Genomic DNA, 14,391 nt, shown 5'->3' on the forward strand with positions numbered 1-14,391 from the left:
TGTTACTACAGTGATGGGGTTGTTTCTCTGTCTGCAGTATCTTCTGCTGTCTGTTTTTCACATATAAACACTCACACCTATGCTCAAGCATTAAATTCAGAACAAGGTTGCACACACACACACATGCACGCACACACACAGTATGCATATGCAGATGAACACAATACTCTCTTTTACTCTCTCTCTCTCTCTCTCCCTCTCTCTCTCTCTCACACACACACACACACACTCATACAGTACACACAAACACTTCATAGGTATGTATAATGCCCTGCTTCCACTCCAGGCTGCATGCTCCACCCTTAGTTCTAGAGGACAGACCGGTTTACTCTAGAGGAGGGGATAGTGGGGGAGGAAGAGGGAGGTAAGAGCAGACACAGTTCAAATTCATTTCTGCTGGTGGAGCTGGAGGCACAGCACACTGCAAGAGCAGAATGTGACACGCAAAGAGCCAGGACACAGATGGAGATCAAGTGGATTAGTCTGACATACATCTGTGAATTCAGCAAGGACAGCACAGTCAGCAGGCCCACAGAGGACACGCACAGACCCCGCAGAGGAGCTTTTTTCTTTTAATCACTGACCAAAAAGGAAACAAGGTGCTTGACTCTGATGAAGGCATGCTGATATTGGTTTGAGTCCTGCCTTATTTATTCAGGAGCCTGCTGGTGTTACCCTGAGGGAAGGGCTTGGACTGACAACACTGAAGATGTGAATGTTTTGGGTAAAATTCTGACCGCTTCTTGTCCCACACCTGCACCATCATAAATCAGTAAGTACCTTTTTTTTTTGTTTAAACCTGTGGTGATTCTTTGATTTGAGGACTAAAACTGGTAGTGATTTTAATACAGGTAGACATGCAAATAATAAATATATTCTATGATCATTTTCCTCCTGACAATAATTTGCACTCCATTTGTTTAACGAAACTCAAACAAACCAGTTTCGATCATCCCTTTGCATCTACAGTATCTCATGTTCACACAAAACACTCTGTACTCAGCATTTTATTAGCTATGTTGCCTATCATTTTTATTTTATTCTATTCTATTCATTGTAATTATTACTAAATCAATAATTATATTAATCTTACTCTTCTTTGTTTATACTGTAAAGAAAACACTACAAAGACTAAACAAGGTGTCATTAAATTATTAATATTTCATAAGAGAAAAACAAATTTGTTTTTAGAAAAAGTACAATAACTGTATCATAACTTTTTTTTTTTTTTTAGGAAACTACATATGTTCACCTATTTAAAAAGTGACTGGCATTAAAGTAAACTTGTATGACATTTACTTTTATACTGTCTTTACATACATATTGTATTTGAATGTTGTCATCTGTTTCTTTTAAATGATCATATGTCACATTCAGTTGATTTTCCTAATGACAGCCTTATATGAATTAAAAATACACACTCACACACAGTAACATGTACAGTAGATCTGGCAAAGATGGATCATTAAGAGCAGACCCTAACTGCAAATGCATATGGTCCTATAAGTTTTTCCATGGAATAAAAGCGCTTAAGGAAACCATCAGGCCGTTAATGCGCTCTGCTCTTACATCTGATGTTAATGGACTGTAATGGTGACGGTTCTCCATACTTTGTCCCGTAGTGACTGAGATGAGTGAAAAACACACCCAAGAGAAAACAACATGCGTGAGAAAGCTTACCATGCACTGACAGCGAGGTGTTTTGCGATGGGATGCGTTTACGCTCACATTAAAAAGCTTCACTTTTATGTCCATATGTGTATCTTTTTCTTTGTGCGTGTGCATGTCCTGCCAATATAGACGTTTGTGGTCACACTCTGGCTGTGTGTTAAAAAACTCACTAATTTATTGGCCCCCCTTTTAAAGAAATGTGCAACGCGACTCATTATTCAAAATTTAAATAGAAATAACATCTTAACATCAGCGATCGCAGCACACTCCCGGAATGTTATTCTCAGTGAAAGCTGATGTCTCTACCTTCATAACAAATCACTCTTTGGCAGAATCTTTTTTTGTGATTAAGAGCAGGAAGTTGTCTGTATGAGGACTTTTTTCCATTAATCATACTCTTTCCTTGTTTGTATGTGTGTTCTTGGTGCAGTCTATAGTAAATTTCCTTCTTGTAGCTCCATCAGGAAAAACCATCATCATCTTCATTACTGTTATTTTTATGGTCAATTTAGTCTGTTTCTAACAGGGAATCTTTTCATCATGTGGCACAGATCTAACCATATGGTTCTGGCTGTTTTGGTAACACTACACCCAGCTTCCATTCTTAAAGGGAAATACTCTAAATTTGATATAGGTTGTTACAGGAAAAATGCCCTGTTTTGTTTAGGAGACATGCCTGTTGGCAGTGTGCTGGTTAATGATACATAACAAGAAAAACACTCAGTGGTCCTATGAACGTGCTGATAAGGGGACTCGGACCTTCTTCCACACCAGACCTACAGTGAGTTCTGTTCGGTGATTATTGGAAATAAACTCACAAAATATTTGGGAATACAAAATTCATGCAGCGCAGCAGTAGCAGACAAAATTGAAATGCAGGCAAGTAATGATTGTATCAGTGTGTGCAATGAGGTGTGGTTCCATGTGATTAACATTTAATGGATTGTTTGTGCAAAACAGGAAAAGAAAAGTGTTTACTTTTACTGCTCACAAGGGCTGTTCACAAAACTAGAGTCTGAGTAGCGCAATGAAAAAAATAAAATAAAATTGCTGATACTGATCTGTGAATCAGATTTTTAAGTACAGGTGCCTCCACAAATTGAAATACACCAATATATATCCATCACTAATTCCTTCAGTTGGTGAATTTTTCATGCATGTGAGAGTGCCAGTGGGGATCCACTTTATGGATATGCTAGGCTTAGAGAAGAAAGTGTGGTCATATCTGCTTTTTGTGCAGATAAAATACCAGACAGCCCAGTGTGTGGCACCACAGGACTCAGCTAGACCTTTGTTGTGTAAGAATATCTATGGTATGAAAATCTCTTATTATAATGAGAAAAGCAGCACTGAATACCAAAGCTTAAGTAAATAACGTGGTGTACTGTTATGCTTGAATTGTATGTTTATTTTGAGTTTACTTACATGCTCACTGGATCAAACCAGTTCAATCCTGCTTCCCATTGTCAGTCTAACTAAGTCGATTACAGTAGGATAATACATAAAATCAGTCTGCAATAATAAGTATATCAATAGGTTTCTTATGCAGATTTGATATTTAATACCATGGGGTGTTAGAACAGAAGGAGAGAAATGGAGAAGGTGAATAAATGAGAATGAAAATGCTTACAAGCACATTGTATATAGGACAGTGAGCAGGTCTGACTGGGTGAAACCTGATCAAAGGAGTGCACAAGACATGTGGGGAAGTGATGGTCTTTCAGTATGTTTGGATTATTGCATCTACTACCTCCTAGTCTATCACTCCTAGCACCATCACTCCATGTTATCAATTCATTAGCTGTAAAACTACGTAGTGCATATGGTCTACTTCATCTACTTAACCTCACCATACATCGAAAGTGAACCACAGGATGTTAGTGTGTGTGTGAACAGGGATGACATCTGATAACACAGCCAAACCTCTTTCTGAATGATCCCTATTCACTAAGTCAGCAAAATCAGATTCCAAGACTGTTTCCCCTCATATATGCTTCCTTTTCTATCATCAATCACTCTCTTACCCTTCCAGTCTTAGAGTGTCTTGACTTTCTCTAAGAAATCAATTTTAAAAATACAATATTTATTTCATTTTTTAATTATTAAAGTGGTCATAATTCCCTATGCAATTATTCATTTATCTATTATCTACGTTAGGTCCCTGGTGAGGTCTATAGGGGAAGCGGGGAAGATGGCACATTGCAACCAAGTTAAATGAGGGAGATAAAGTGGGAAATTCAATAATTAGTGATTTACTGTATTTGTGCAAATTTTCCTTATTTACAGTGACCAACAATAAAAAGCGCAGACAAACAATTTTGGGGGATGACAAGACTGGTGGTGGTGCCAGAAAAAATAGGGCCTGACTGTTCTAACTGATGGAAAAGGCCAATATGTCTTTTCTACAAAACATCATTTAATAACTGTACAAAGGATGCACCAACCACTGAATCTAGTTTGTCTAACAAATATTGTACCTTCAGTAAGTGACTACAAATGTAAAGGGTGCCACAGACTTAGAGTATATACACCCGACCTCCCATCATACAGCTAAAGCTTTTATGAGGTAAACCAAACTCTGATGTGAAGACATAGGAGAACAAAGAAAAAACTACCAGTGCTAACATCAAGCTAGGAGAATCATTTAACAGTAGTTCTCATTACAATGCACAGTAAAAGTACACCAAAAGCTAGAGTCTCATGTTCTCTGCACTCTGCCCTGCACACCGCACTTTGCACCATTAATACCAAAGAACTACAGTAGAAAAGTGACTTTGGGTATGGAAATTTGTGAAATATATTTCCATATACAAAGTCACTTCCAAGTTCACTACATGTTCTACAACTGTGGTGCTGCCTGCAAATCCAGCGATGCAACACTTCATCTGCCATCCAGCTAATCCACACTGTCAGTGTGTTAAAACACACACACCCACACAAAAATATCCTCTGTGCTTGAAGAGTGAGAGAGATTTGCTTCCCTGCCATGCAAGAGATGGCAAGACAAAACTAGAGACAGGTAACTTATCTACTCATGAGTAAAACATTTCCTAACATGATAGTGGGGGTTTCGCATGTTTCAGTCTGTTTATTTTAAATCTCTTCATATTTTACAGCACAACGTTCCATTTTGCAAAACTTGATTTTTAAATTTGACTGTATTTTGTAACTTGACTGAGTGTAAACTTCACAGTGTAGATCAAGTTTGCAGAGATATTTTTAAAACAAAATTACAGTATTGTGAGGTGTATACTACAGATTCATATGTCCCTAAATGATCATGTAACATTGTAAGAGTGTAACACTGACAGAATTGAATGCAGACTTGATTTTCACTGTATCATCCAGATACAGATAAAACATTTTCAGAGAGAGGAAAACAAGGTTGGGTGGTGGCTGTAAAAGACAGACAAAAAGCTACAAATCTACAATTGTATTGCCTGCATTTGCAAATAATCAGCAAAATTCTAACTGTGGTAAAATCTGCAAACACACCGATATGGTCCTAAATACTGCCTACAAGTGAAGTCTATGAGTCACATTATTTGTGTTTAAATCTCATCATATTTCTGACCAAACTGAAACAAAACCCTCTGAGATTATTTTGAATATTTGTCATAATGACAAAAAAAATCTTATTTTGACGATATAATATTGTAATGATTATCCCAAAGAAGTATCTCCATAAAATATTTGGCACTTCACAAAGTTTGGGATTGTTTTACTCAAAGCAAGTTTATCAAAAGGAATGACCAAAACATATGTGAAGAGTAAGAAAAGTGGACTTAGATGTTTTCAATTTATTTCAAATGCACTTTAACTGATTGTTTCTGTCCTCCCTGAGGCCTGTGTGTGAGAAACGGCTACTGTATGGAGAGGACATGAAATGGATGGTTGCACACTTGTAAAGAAATGCAAGAGGGCGATCTGCTCTATCATTAATCAGAGTGAAAGCTTTAAAGTCAAAAGAGCATCCAGTGCAGAGGGGTGGAACAATCTGTACTCTACATGAAGTCGATCAGACAGAGGAGGTTGGTGTATTTACAGTAAAAAGAGAGCAAAGCAGAATACTTTTGGGAACACATCAAACAGTACCCAGTACAATATTAACCTTGTTGATATCAAAATGTCCTCTGAGAGCAGGAAATGTTTGACATTTTGTGTCATCTGTGGGTCTCCTGTAGTTGGACCATTGGGCAATTTGAAGACAATGGATCTTCTTGGATGCACAGGTCATGTAAATGAGACATGAGCCTATTTGGAGAAAATACTTCATACCCTTCAGAAATTCAACATAATAGGCTAAGCCAGAATTTCTTAGCAAGACTTAAAGATGACCAGAACTATTCTTTTCCAAATTTGTTTAGGAGGAAATGCACATTTCCCATATATGATCAGAACACACAAGCAGTGTCTGAGGCCACACTGATATTATAACACCTACTAAGTCATTCTACTTTATCCACACAAAGGCAAAACAAATTTCGTATCAGAAAATAGTCACAAGGGCAAATATACACCATGAGGTTACAGTATATGGAGGATATAAAGCACTGCAACAGCAAAAAGAATCCTCTCAAAAATGATGCTGTAATTACATAGAAAGACCCTCAGGTCCTGCCAAAGAGAGGTCAGGAGACTCCTTATAAAAATAATAGTATTCATAATAGAACCTTGGGATAGACTGAGCTGTGAAGGATCCACCAGTTGGAGCCTTTGTTTCCCAGCAAAAGAAGGACGCATTTCTCGGCCGCATTTGATGAAGCCTTTGAAATGGGACAGCCTTGTTGCGATGCTATGACGTAATCGGTCCTCAAATGCAGCTTTCGAAGGATGCATCCCCTGAACTGGTACACAGCGACTGGGTTGTTGTAGAGTATTTGGTATGATTCACCTTCCAGTTGAAAGTAAATAAGGAGCATGGCCAAAGTTAGCTAAAGAAAGCACTGTGTGTCTCATTTTATAAAGATAAATAAACAATTTGATTCTTAATAATGCATTGTTATTATTTGGTATAGCCATTCATGGCACTGCTGTGGTCACCTGTGGCAGCAGGGATTCATTGAAACCACAGGAGACCCACTCCAGAGAAATGATTCTATTCAGATTCTTTTCCTTTCTACCTTCATGCTGGGTGTCGAGGCCCAGCTGGCCTGACTTGTCATGCATTCATCTGAACACATTCCTCTGGCAGAGGCAGCATGCTAATGCTTGACAATGCGTTCAGCTGTGCTCCCACACCCACTAGTTAGTCTGCTATTGCTGGCAAATTGGCCATTAGGTCTCAGCGGAGTAGTGAGAACATCCTTGTAATGTCTCATTAGTCACATTCAAGCTGCACAATGCTACCACTGCAGTTCTCCTAATTTAAGATGTGGACATTTTGCAAACACCAATTTAGTGTAACATTTGTGTACACAGTCACTCCTTGCACACTAGTCAACAATGCAGTGTGTTGGTGGTGTCAACCAACACAAACTCTGTGATAACTTAACAGTACCAAGGCCTTTATATTTGGCCACCTTCTTTCTCCTTATCGTATCTGCCACACTCATTCACATGGCCTTCATTACTTTTCTTTCATCTTCCTCTGTTCTCCTCCCAGACAGGAGAGTATCATGGGATGAGAATGATTATGAGAGCAGAGGTGAAGGAATCAAATAAACTGTAAGACAGAGGGGAAGCTCTCAAATCAACCTTGAGAAAGTACGAAAAGGAAAATAAATGATACTGTACTTGCGTCAAGCAGAACTGAAAGCACTGAGAGATGGACAAACAGACAGGGAAGACATAGAAAAGTCACCAAAAACACAACAACATACATAAGATCAGCCTGATTGGTGTCTTTCATCAGATTCAGTCAAATGTCAAAGAGGCTATTTATAATGAACAATGTGAATATGTAACAGATTCATCTAAGTCCCTGCGACAAATCCCTGCATCAACATGTATCTTACATAAAAAGACCAAGTGTTTTATTGGGATTCTCAGTGTTACGATAAGAAAAAAGCTCAGTACAAAATTACTCAGCTGACAAATTTGAGGACAGTTGGAAGTAATGCAATAAAAAAAGTTGGATATTACACTGATAGTGCAGTAATTCAGAACAAGTTAATTATTTATTGATAAGATCTGCACTTTGTAAAATCTGAGCATAAACAATCTTGTGGCCCTGCACCAGTTTGGCTCCTAGTGATTATTTTCTGCAGATTGTGTTGGTTTTACCACATTAACACTGCGTTTGCCTTTCAGTAATGGAAAGCATCAGTGTGGAAACAGGCTGGGATGGGTTAGGCCTCTCCTCTCTGGTCGCCACAGGAAGAAACAACTTCTCTTCCACGTCGTTGTTTGTATCTGAACTGAACTCATTCAACACATCTCAGAGTGGAGGCTCTTTCTTTGGGATCTTCCCTAAGAATGTCTCCACCACCACCACACCTCAGACGCTGCCCCAGCGTGCTGTCAGAGACCCGGGTCTGGCCCGGGCTGAGATTGCAGTGCTCGGTGTGGTGCTGGCTCTGACCACCCTGGGGAACGGTTTTGTGCTGTGGGTGCTGCTCAGGAGGAAGCACAACGCGCCGATGCACATGTTCATGCTCAACCTGTGTGTGGCTGACCTGGTGGTGGCCCTCTTTCAGGTCAGTTCATGAAGCTCTTTAAAGCATACAGTAACTGAGGTGTAAATGACAGGACCAGACAAAACATTATAAACTGTGAGTATTATACTCTGTGAGTTAGGTGAAGCTCATTCATCATCATTTTTTGGTGCTGTAAGCAGGCATGCAGTTAAAAGATTTTGAAACAGTCTCACTGAATGTTTTTGTTAAGATCAATCTTCTTGCTTTGGCCTATACATGTTACACTTTAACCTATTGGAAACCTTTTATTTATTAAATTTAAACAATATTCGTTGCGTGTTTAAACCACCTCTGCTAGTAGGACTGCAAAGTCTATTAAATGAAAACCAAGGGGTTTTTCTTTCTCCAAATGAAATTAGATGCTATGAAGTGTGGAAATCCGTTGCTTTTAATATAGCAACAGGGAAAGTTTTACATAATTCATTTATCTTTGGTAATAACATCCTTTTAATTACATCAATCCTGCCCCACATAGTTAAATTAATATCTGACCATTATGTCAGTTGCTGCACAATCAGCTTTAAGTTAATATTTTTAGACTGCTTGCATTCCATGGTAACTACTCTGTTGCAAGGCCCACTGGAAAACCCTGACATCCTCCTTTTGACAATATTCATTTGTTGGCAAAAGTTCATATTTATTCTAATTTGTTTTATACTCAGAAAATCCTCCAAATGCCTGTATGGTTTTGTTGCTTATATAAAATAATACAATATGCATATAGAGAAATGTTATATTTCTTATAGCAACATCTGCCTTTAATATTTGTTGTTCTGCTGCTAAAATAAACATCAGTGGAGAAAGTGGGCAGCCATGCTTTGTCCCTCTGCATACAGGTTAAAAGAATGGGCAATGGAACCATTTAATGAGATAGATGCTTTTGGACTTGCATAAATAATTCCAATCGAATTACAAAAACCTGGACCAAGGCCATACAGTTTAAGAATGTAATGAAGGTAAATCTGTTATATGTGATCAAATGCCTTCTCTGCCTCTGATGCACACCATGCTGCTGAGTGGCTAAATCTTCCAGCAGCGTTAATAGGACCGAATAGCTTCCTTCCAGTGTCAAAAGCAAATGCATTTTTAAAAAACCCAGTTTGGTTCATATGTGTTAAGTTTCCTATATGTTTTTATAATCTACTAATCAATATTTTGGTTCAGATTTTAATATCCACATACACTAAGTTTAACTGACAATAAATACAATCTAAGGGATATTTTCCTTTTGAATGGATTAAAGTTATTATTATTATTGTTTTGTTTATGAAATCCAACATTTTAATTGTCCTTCTCTCAATACTTTCTGGCATCTTCCATTGGTTCTATCAAACAGCTGTTTTAAAATATAGTTTCAAACGTATCTTGTATTACCATATGGCAAGTTCCTAAAACAGCTGAGCACATTAGTTTAAGATACGATACGATACGATAAGATACGACACGATAATCCTTTATTATCATTGCCACACCAAGATTATTCCTGTGGTTGGTAAGTTGCTGGACTCCCTGCCACACCTGCCTGCTGTTGTTGCTGTCCAGGTGGTCTTCAATCCTCCTCCTGTAGACCAGTTTGGCCTTTCTGATGCCTCTCTTCAGTTTAGCTCAGGCTGCACTGTAGCGAGCCCTGTCGCCTGTCCTAAAGGCAATATTCCTCTCTCTCAGTAACAGCTTGATCTCTCGGTTCATCCAATGCTTCTGGTTGGGATAGACCCTGATACATTTGTCACAGTAACAGTGTCTATGCAGTTCTTAATATAACACAGAACACTGTCTGTGAACCTTGTCCAGTGTGTTAGCTCCTCTGGTAGCACACTTTACATGCTGATCAAATTTGGGGAGTACTTTCTTTAAATCTGCATGATTGAAGTCCCCTGCTAGGATGTGCACAGTAAATTACGTAAATTTTACTCAAACAGGATTAAAAGGTGAACTTGCTTGGGACACATTCCAGTGAATCAATAAAAAATCTGGTGCTGTCGTGAGTATTCATGGAAGCAGGATGCTGTGTAATTGGGACTAAAGAGCCCATGTTTATGGTAATACAGGAACATGCCTCCCAAGTTTGGCTCATTTATGTGTTTTAATCCTTTTTAACAATAGCAGAGGCTGGAAAACTCTAGGATCAGGCTTTGGCTATATTATATGTTCTATTGGGATCAATTAATTGTTAGTTTTGGTCTTGTCCACAAATTTGATGACAATAAAAAAAAAAAAGAAAAAAAAAAGAGAACATTTCCAGACTTGTTCCTTGGAGTAAGTAGGAAAATGCTTCTTCATGCCAGGAGCCACTTTCATATAAATAACCCCTTCTTTTTTTCATCTGTCTGTCTAGATTCTTCCCCAGCTAATATGGGACATCACAGGAAAATTTCAGGGACCAGACTTACTTTGCCGGTCCATCAAGTACTTGCAGATTGTGGGCATGTTTGCTTCCTCCTACATGATTGTTGCCATGACAGTAGACCGGCATCGCGCCATCTGCTGCCCATTGCAGGCCTACCGTGGGGGAGCAGTGTCCCGCTGGAACACCCCTGTCATTGTAGCCTGGTGCCTGGCACTAGTCCTCAGCATACCACAGGTAGGGAGGTGTGGACCCATGGGCAGATTAAACCTTTCTTTCACGTGGCGAAGTAGGAAATGAGAGATTAGCAGGCATGCACACCCTGATTTCTACAGTAGAACTCAAAGCTTTGTTCTATTTTTAGCTCTGCGAGGTCACTGACTTTCAGCTAATGGAAGCAGAAACTGACAGTTATACTTATGGGAGTGTTTCCCACCTTCCTTTTGTGTGGTCTGTCAGGTGTTCATCTTCTCTCGGTCAGAAATTGCTCCTGGAGAGTTTGAGTGCTGGGGTCACTTTGCTGAGTCATGGGGGCTGAAGGCCTACGTCACCTGGATGACAGTGGCTGTCTTCCTCCTGCCGACCTTCATCATTACCATCTGTCAGGTAATACTAGTTTTACTGGCAGGACTCTCAATTTCTACACCATTGACAAAGCCCACTGATTAGGATTACATGCTGTACGCAACATGATTCAATAATGAAGGGGGCATGAATGAATGCTCCTGTTTTCTTGAAGGGTGCACTGGGCGGGCATTGTTCAGTACCCTCTGGGGCATGGTGGCTGGTGTTATGTAGCATCCCATGGCAGATAAGCATTCTACCTCCTATCAACCCTGCTGTTCTATTTAGGCAAAGATATTTCTGGGTGCAGCTATTTTTCCCTAATTAACACAGCACTTGGAAGACGACTGCTGAGACGGCTGGTCTGAAAACGTGCCCATTCTGAGAACCTCCTGCCAGGAAAATGAATATACCAGATCCCCGCCAAACAGAACCCCTGCCTGACCCTTTATCATGATCAGATTTCAGCTGATTAATACAAAGTCATTTACTGGTATTAAACTGAATGTAACTGTGTAATAGAGTGCAATACCTAACTTAAAATCAGTACACATAATATGAAAGTAGCTAAAAGTATGAATCACCCACTATTAACTGATTTCAAAATGTCCTGCAATGCCTGACACTGGTTTATGGCCAGCACAGTCTCTTTTGTTTAAAATTTCCTGCCACTGCTACAAAAGAAACAGACAAAAAAAGATTGCTTGCTGAGTACAAAGACATGCAGCTGAATCCGTCACATGCCAGTAAAAAACTTTAATACACACTCTTTGAGGTCTTTGAATGATGTAATGTCTTGTTTCACTCATATTGAACTGTTAAACTTGTTTTTCAGATAAGAATTTTCCGAGAGATTCACAATAACATCTATCTGAAATCAGAGAGGATGGTGATGACTGACTTGAAGAAGAACAAAATCCTCTTCTGCTTCCCCAGCTTTAAAAAGACGAATGACCGAGCCAGGGAAAGGGGGAGACGGGTGAACAGAGGAGGGAACAGGGACGAGAGAGGAGGACATTTCTTCAAGAATGTGAATAACACACACAACAGCCAAGTCGGAGAGTCTTACAACTGCACACCAACCACTATTCAGTATAAAAGTTGCTGTGGTGGACATGTGACAATATCTACAATGCGACAGCAAACATTAAACAGCTCTGATTGCCAGGAGAGCTACACGTCCTGCGAGCTGGCCTCGGGCTCCCCCCATTGCTCCCTTGATATTGACTGCCCTCCATCCTCAGCCAGTCCACCTCCAAGCATCACTAAAGCCATGTCCAAAACTGTGAGAATGACTCTGGTCATTGTGCTGGTCTACACTATCTGCTGGTCACCATACTTCATTGTCCAACTGTGGGCAGCCTGGGATCCCAGCCCTCCCGAACAAGGTCAGTCACAAACAGGCTTCAAGTTTGCTGCTCATCCATGTTACCAGCTTGGATTCAAAGAGTTCTGGTTCAACATTTCCAAAGCATGTGGCTCGCCTCAACAATGTATGTTATAATCACTGCAAGTAAAATGTTTCTTTCAGATGGATTGGTGCCCCTTAGTCCAGTTTTTCTATTGCTCTAAATTTGTGAGCCTTACCTGTTTCCATAAAACAAAAGCTAAATCGTTGGGCCTTATCTATAACAACCTGTGATCAATATTGTTGTCCATCTTAATGAGTTTGAATACAGCCTCAATCATGTCTCCAAGGACAAATGGCAGCTCAGATGTGGTATCGGCGAGTGTTTGTTTTGACCCACAACCAGGCACTGCTGGATGACATCTTCAGCCTCTGTACATTCTGGCACACAAACAGCATCTGTTGATGTCTTTACTGGAAGCCAGAGATGAAGCAATCAGTAGCTTTAAGTTGTGGGTGATAGTATGGACTGTGCGGGTGTTCTCTGATCTGGACCTGAAGACAAACACCAGGGCCCAGTAAATAACCTGTTTATATCCCTTGGTGATTTTGCAACATGGCCAGGTGCTGACATTTCATCAACAATAATCTGTGCCAGCAGCTCGCTCACATACCCAAAATCACAAGCAGACACACAACACAAGGCACATAAACATACACACCTACACACATCTACACTTGCATATACAAAGTGCACTCACATGCGCATACAAGTATGCATACTCAAATGAGTCTGTACTGGCTAACAAATCTGCACACAAACACAAACATCCGATTATCATCACACAAAAAACACACAGCTGATAATCATCATACTGTAAAAGCACTTGATCCGTATCTATTGTCCTTTATTATTAAGAGACTCATTCCAGACTTATTATTAACTGTTAAAAAAAAGAAAACCTATGCAGGAAGTTGTCCCTCCTGGATATTTACAGCCTTGTTGTTATTCCTGAAGGAAATACAATGATAATAATCTAGAATTACTTTTATGAAATAGTTAATAGTTGCATAATAATGTTTGTTTCATAAGAGAGGAGAAAACTATGCGATGTACAGTATGCATGTGTAAATTCATATATAAACTGTACTTGTCCCTGCATTTATGGACTTGTCTTCTCACATGTGTGTGTGTGTGTGTGTGTGTGTGTGTGTCCTTTGCAGGTGTGGCCTTCACTATTCTGATGCTGCTGGCCAGTCTGAACTCATGCACCAACCCGTGGATTTATACAGCCTTCTCTAGCAGCATGTCCAAAGAGCTGCAGAATCTGCTGCACTGTCGGCCACGACTCCACCGCCAGGGCTCCCTGCCCGATGACTCCACCACCACACACACCTTCACCACCAAGGACAGCCTGTACTGACAGAGACTGATGAGACAGAAGCAGACGCAGAGGGAAATGTCTGAAAAGCTATGCATGAGTGCTCACACACATGTAGCAAGGACGTACTGTTGCACACAAGTCTGTCACTGCTACGACCTCCAGACAGTGAGCGCTGGCCTCCACCAGATGTTTCCAGCAACAAAGAACAGCAGCCCTGTTAGCAGGGCATCTTCAGTATCTGTAATCACCTGTCTTCTCTACCCCGGCCCTGAGAAAGGGTGTCATTGAACTTGTCAAGTTTTATAAGGGCACTGTGGAATATACAGCAGCACTCAGTGAAAGCACCTGCAATGTAAAATGGGCTTGAAAGTAAAGAGATTTTCACCTCAGAAGCTGCTGAGTGGGACCCTGTGCACTGAATCATACAAGAGAAACACTTGC

General features: G+C 40.0%; 1 protein-coding gene across 1 annotated transcript; it reads left to right on the forward strand.

Annotated features, from left to right (window-relative positions):
* The first annotated feature begins 412 nt into the window (after window positions 1–412).
* On the forward strand, window positions 413–14,391 carry avpr2aa (arginine vasopressin receptor 2a, duplicate a). Its single transcript, XM_020620867.1, has 6 exons — window positions 413–772; window positions 7,924–8,309; window positions 10,645–10,890; window positions 11,113–11,259; window positions 12,053–12,605; window positions 13,790–14,391. The coding sequence occupies exons 2-6, from the start codon at window positions 7,926–7,928 to the stop codon at window positions 13,987–13,989; spliced, it is 1,530 nt and encodes a 509-aa protein (XP_020476523.1). The 5' UTR covers window positions 413–772; window positions 7,924–7,925; the 3' UTR covers window positions 13,990–14,391.

The sequence above is a fragment of the Monopterus albus genome, unplaced genomic scaffold (assembly GCF_001952655.1).
Source record: "Monopterus albus unplaced genomic scaffold, M_albus_1.0 scaffold6.1, whole genome shotgun sequence".
NCBI lineage: Eukaryota > Metazoa > Chordata > Actinopteri > Synbranchiformes > Synbranchidae > Monopterus > Monopterus albus.